We start from the raw sequence: 5,903 nt of genomic DNA on the forward strand, positions 1-5,903 counted from the left end.
CCCATTCATGAAATTCGCGCCAAAATGAAAAATACTGTCAATAGAATTATTTCTGAATTTAAAAAAAACATAAAATAACATTCGTTTTACATTATTGTTTCCTTATAAAAGTATAGGAATCTAGATAGAAATCCTATTCTAAAACTACTTAACAAAATAAAACCGCCAGCTGGATATATTTTTGATGGCTGGATCTTTTGGTTGCTCTAAAAATGCCGAACTGGCGCATATTTTTAACATCCTCAGTAGTCTAAACAGACGTTGTTTTCGAAGCATTGCCGAAATGTTCCATTTCCGCCACGGACTCCGATGCAGGGCGATAATCTGCAGGTTCCACTACGATCCTTAGTTTGCAGGTTAACTTGCTTGAAATAATGCTTAAGGATTTTTCACCCATTATCAAGATCAATATACCCATTGACATTACCTCATCGAATAGTTGTGAAATGGATAAAAAGTACTCATTGTTAGAAACAAAAAAATACCCATTTTTTGACAGCTCGAATAACTTCCGAAAATGGGCAATTTGAATACATAAAATGGGTAAAGTTTTTTTTTACCGTGCAGCACTTACGTGTGCCATCTATTAGTCAAATCCAATACAGAGATGCCAGATTTGCAGACAAGTCTGCAAATTCGCAGACTTTTAATTTAAGCTGCAGATTTTTTGGATGACGCAGATATTTGCAGATTTTCTAGTTTGGTTGCAGATATTTGCAGATTTTTATGTTTTGTTGCAGATATTTGCAGATTTTTGAATATAAAGGCTTTTGGTTACACTAGCTTTCCTGACATTTTTTGTTCTTCCCAGACTTAAAATTATTATTGCAGACTTTTGAAAAAAGTACCTGGCATCTCTGCGTGGACAAACAAACACACATGCATCGCAAAAGTTGGCTAACCTTTAATCATTGAAGCATCTTGTTTCTTCATACTTGTCAACAAAGTGTCGCATTTTCTTCGTTACAGCGTTAAAACTGTTTCTAATTGTAATTTTAAGCATTAATATTGTGCAGTTAATATTAACACAAATCCGATCTGCAAGGATATCGTTTATCCAATAGGTTTGTAAATATACATTTTATTAACCGAGAATCACAATATCTAACAACGTCCGTAGCTTTCTTTCAACCTGGAATCCAAAATGGCGCTTCCATCTAACTACAAACATTCACCGGTGTCGACACCCACCACGCAACGGCTACGCCCGTCCGGGTCTAGCTCGGAAAATCGTAAACCTGACACTTCAAGTCCGTTTATGCATAGCCCTCAGGGCAATCCTGCTTTTACGCCACAAAAATTGGGTAAAACGACAACGACTGCAGAAGCGAAAATTATAAAACCTCCGAAGGCACCAGAGAAACCACTGACACCTTACATGCGCTACTCGCGGAAGGTTTGGGACTCGATCAAGGCGTCCAATTCTGATCTCAAGCTTTGGGAAGTCGGGAAGATTATAGGACAACAGTGGCGTGATTTGCCGGAAAAGGACAAGGAAGAATACATAACCGAATACGAGGCGGAAAAATTGGAATATGAGAAGAATCTCAAGGCTTACCACAGCTCGCCTGCATATCTGGCCTATTTGACTGCGAAGAATAAAGCTAAGCCTGGCGGCGACGGTGATGGTCATGAGCCTACTCGGTCCAGTTCTAAGAGCGGCCAACAGGATCGTAGAATTGATATACAGCCAGCCGAAGACGAGGAGGATCAGGATGATGGATATTCTTTCAAGCATGTTGCATATGCAAGATTTTCTCGCAATCATCGTTTGATAAATGAGATTTTTTCCGATGCGGTTGTTCCAGACGTTCGTTCGGTTGTTACAACACAACGAATGCATGTTCTTAAAAGACAGGTGCAGTCACTAGCAATGCATCAAATGAAATTACAGCATGAATTGCAGTTGATTGAGGAAAAGTTTGAAACACGGAAACGTAAATTTGTCGAATCAAGCGAACAGTTTCAAGACGAACTGAAAAAGCATTGCAAACCAGCTGTTGACGACGAAACGTTCCAGAAAATGGTCGACCGTCAGTACGAGATGTTAAAACGAGAGCGTTTACGAACTAGCGAGGATCAGCAGAAACCTTCGGTAGCAGCTCCTACAGCTATTAAACAGGACGATCATGCAGGAGAAGGTACCGTTATTCCGATGGAAGAATCTCGTTCTGAATCAGACGCTGAAGCAAGGCCACCGCTAGAGTCCGGTCCAGTGACAAAGAAAGATGACAGAGAGGAACTACTGGGAGCGGAAGATGAGACTAAGCTGATTACATCCGAGCACAATGCTCAGGAAGAAATGGCCAAGGAATCTCAAGTGGATCATAAGGCACCAATGATGGAACAAACACCGCAGAGTGCTCCTTCTGTTGCAGCCATCGTTCCTCCTCCGGGTGAGTACATGCTTTTTTATGCGTTCACTTACAAAAAATCTATCACATCGAGTAACATTTCCGAGAAGACGAATTTGTTCGTGTGTATATATATAGAAACATGAAGTCATGATAGACAGCCAACGAAATTATAAACATGACTAGGGCGTTAAAATGAACTATGAAAATACATTTTGAGCTGAATTTCCAGATAATTTGTTAGACATTGGGTACATGTAGTACAATCTGTCAACGATGCTTGATGAGGAACGGTTCGTAGTTATTCTCATCCAAACGTATGTTGACAGCTGCACGGTGTTTCTAAAACCGTTATTAACAGAAAAATGACCATAAATTTGGCACGGCATTCGAAAGATACAGAATCAGTCAACAAACCATAGAGATATGGCCTTTTGAAGTAAACATTCCAACTTTTATCTTTTTCTAATTTACACATTATATTTAATGTTTGGTAGACAACGCTATTTTCATATTTTTTCAGTGCACCATATAAATAACACCTTTTGTACATTATATCTATGTAATTAAATGGTAAGGTTTTCCATTAAAAATCGCGACACGTACAAACGATCTAAATAGTCAATGGACAAACATGGATTCACGCTTGAAGTCTGGTATAAAACCCATCTATGACCGCATACCACATCCAAACCGTTATAAATTGCGATTCCGTTGATGAAATATTTTCAAACATGCAGGAGATATACTTGATTACTATATCTTTCGAATTCCGTGTGCTAAAAAAGTAGACAAATATTTTTTTGTTTATGGAGATTGGACCAAACCCGTGGGTGTTTGATGGTAGCCTTATAAAACGTATCAGAAAACTTCAAATCGCCATATCTCTCGAATCTCTCGATGGATCATTTTGAAATTCACTGAGAAGATGCTTGGATACTGTATCTTTCGAATGCCGCAAGCCAAATTTATGGTCATTTTTTTGTTAACGGTTTTAGGACACCGTGGCTGGTTTTAGGATCGTACCATGTGTTAATGCGAAGATTACATATCAAGGTATGTAGTCTTCGTTTAAGTCGAACTGAGCAAAAGCGCAGTCAGACAGATCACGAAAAAAGGGATTTGGCAAAACTCAAAAACTAGGCGCGGAAAAAATATATATATAATGTTTTTGCAATATTTATGCCACTAATCATTATTTAATCCACAGAACATTACCGTGGACCAGCAAGTCATCCTCCGGTTCTACCGGAACCAAAACCTGAAATTCCGCCAGTTGCTGCTACACCTCCGCCTCCAGTTTCAGCTCCTCCACCACCTCATCACCACGCTGCTGCAGCTCCAACATCTGCTCCTTCATCGCCATATCCATCACACAGCGCTGAATCCCACGTTCCTCCACCGAACGTTACCGTCCCCCATCATCAAGGTCCTCCGCCTCCACCGCCTAGTCATCACATGCCACCACACATGCAACCACACCCAGGAATGCCATCCCACTCGGGATATCCTGGATATCCCCACGCAGGTCCTCCTCGCCCATACTATCTTCCTAGTGGATATGGTACCCATCCACAATCCTACGCCCAGTACGGTCACTACCCCTATCATCAGCAGTATGCGCCACCGCCACCCGGTCAGTATATGCCGTGTCCGCCTCGTCCTGGTCACGGTGGACCTATGGGCCACTATGGAGCTGATCCACATCATGGACCTGCAGGTGATGGTCATCATCAGCACTCGCCGTACGGTCCAGGGCCGGCACCGGGTGGACCCCCGCCGGCCACCGCTGGTAGTACAGGTGGACCAATTCCAGGAGGTCCCCCACAAACACCGCCTGTTGGTCCAGCTGGTGGGCATTCTGCAGAAAGCGAAGCTCCTGAAAAGCCTGAAAAACCGGAGAAAACACCTTCCAAGAAGAAGAAATCTAGCAAGAAAGACGCCGAAAAGAAAGCAACCCATGACGACTAAAGTTGGCGTTAGGAATTGTCCACATATTAAAATTAAATGAAACTAAATATGCATCTTTTACTACTTCAAATAAATAATATTAAATGACACCAACAATCATTACAACTATGTCGAGGCAATTGACGAAAATAAAACATTTTGGATTAATTATTGTATTTAATTTTAATATTTCTGATGTTCGACATGCCCTCCCCTAGGTAGTTTGAAGGTTTTGACGATATTGCAATCATCAAGCATATTACATGCAGTTTGGATACACTTAACGATACAGGTCGGACTCGATTATCCAGGGATTTCAAAAAAATCTCACCCCGGATAACCGAATCACCCAAATAATCGAGTCTTTTTTCTCTTATTTTATGAATTTAAGCTTCGTTCGCGAAGAAATTGTAAATATAATGATCAGGGTGAATTTTCCTATTATACATAGTGATGTCTTTTTTTACTCGATTAACGCATATCTCGACAAACATATGATTACGGCCTAAAAGCCAACTGTCAAAATCCACTTTGAATGGAAATTCCGGATAAACCGTTACTAGCCGAACACAGTTCACAACAGTTTATGAAAGAGAAAACTTTTCTCGTTCGTTTACTATCAACATCTGTGATTGGCGTGTAACGGTTTGTCCGGAATTTCTATTCAAAGTGGATTTTGACAGTTGGCTTTTAGGCCGTAATCATATGTTTGTCGAGATATAATCGATTAATTTCTAAAATAATCGAAAAATCAATAATCGATTACAAGCTTTCGGTATAATCGAGCAAATCGAGTAGCTGATATCGATTAATCGAGAGCATAATTAATGAAGGGTGGCATTGAAAACGAAAGTCGCAGAGCAAAAAAATATGACCAGACTTCTCCAAATTTTTCAAAATGTGTCGAGCGACCTTCTTTTTTTTGGTTGACAAACTAGGATTTACTAAGTAATCGATTATTGATTTTAATCGATTATTTTTATCGATTAATCGAATGAATAATTCAATCTCTCAAATATTATTCGATTAATGGATAACCGATTATTTGCAAAAATCAAACATCACTAATTATACAGCGTAAATTCGTTAGTTGGGGGTTCGCTAGTTGGGGTGTTCGTTGGTTGGGTGTTCGCTAGTTGGGGCATGCCCCAACTGACACTCTTATGTCAAAACTAAAAGTCAAAAACTGATTGACATTTGAAAGTCATCGATTTCAAGAGGCTCATTAGTTGATTTTTGTGAGGATCTGGAAAAAACATACTTTGAAATCCAATGGAATTTTATTTTTTGAATTCATATTCCGAAATGTTTTTTATGAAATAAATGTGTGCTTCTTCCATTTAGCATCAATTAGTTTGTGTCGCAGAGATGTTGCTTGCAAACTTTTTGGAGGTTATCACTGATGTATTCAATAACACTATCAAATGACTTTTTAGCTAGTGGCAACTTAGTATGCTTGCGCTTCACCGTTTTTTCAGCGGAGTATCCATTTCTTGTTTAATGTGAAAAAATTTATCAAAAATGTAATTAATGGCAAAAAGAACACTAATTACATTTATTGTCACCAAATTCATCATTAAGCTGGGAGGAAACAGGCAA

General features: G+C 39.6%; 1 protein-coding gene across 1 annotated transcript; it reads left to right on the plus strand.

The window, feature by feature from the left end:
• Positions 1–926: 926 nt before the first annotated feature.
• LOC131690519 (SWI/SNF-related matrix-associated actin-dependent regulator of chromatin subfamily E member 1) lies at positions 927–4,472 on the plus strand. Its single transcript, XM_058976360.1, has 3 exons — positions 927–1,064; positions 1,121–2,396; positions 3,565–4,472. The coding sequence occupies exons 2-3, from the start codon at positions 1,145–1,147 to the stop codon at positions 4,323–4,325; spliced, it is 2,013 nt and encodes a 670-aa protein (XP_058832343.1). The 5' UTR covers positions 927–1,064; positions 1,121–1,144; the 3' UTR covers positions 4,326–4,472.
• Positions 4,473–5,903: the final 1,431 nt, after the last annotated feature.

This window comes from Topomyia yanbarensis, chromosome 3 (assembly GCF_030247195.1).
Source record: "Topomyia yanbarensis strain Yona2022 chromosome 3, ASM3024719v1, whole genome shotgun sequence".
Lineage (NCBI taxonomy): Eukaryota > Metazoa > Arthropoda > Insecta > Diptera > Culicidae > Topomyia > Topomyia yanbarensis.

Excerpts from the sequence above, each read along its gene's own strand:
- LOC131690519 (XM_058976360.1), top strand. The coding sequence starts at position 1,145 with ATGGCGCTTCCATCTAACTACAAACATTCACCGGTGTCGACACCCACC. Across the intron at positions 2,397-3,564 it reads AGCCATCGTTCCTCCTCCGG|AACATTACCGTGGACCAGCA; the intron begins GTGAGTACATGC and ends TTTAATCCACAG.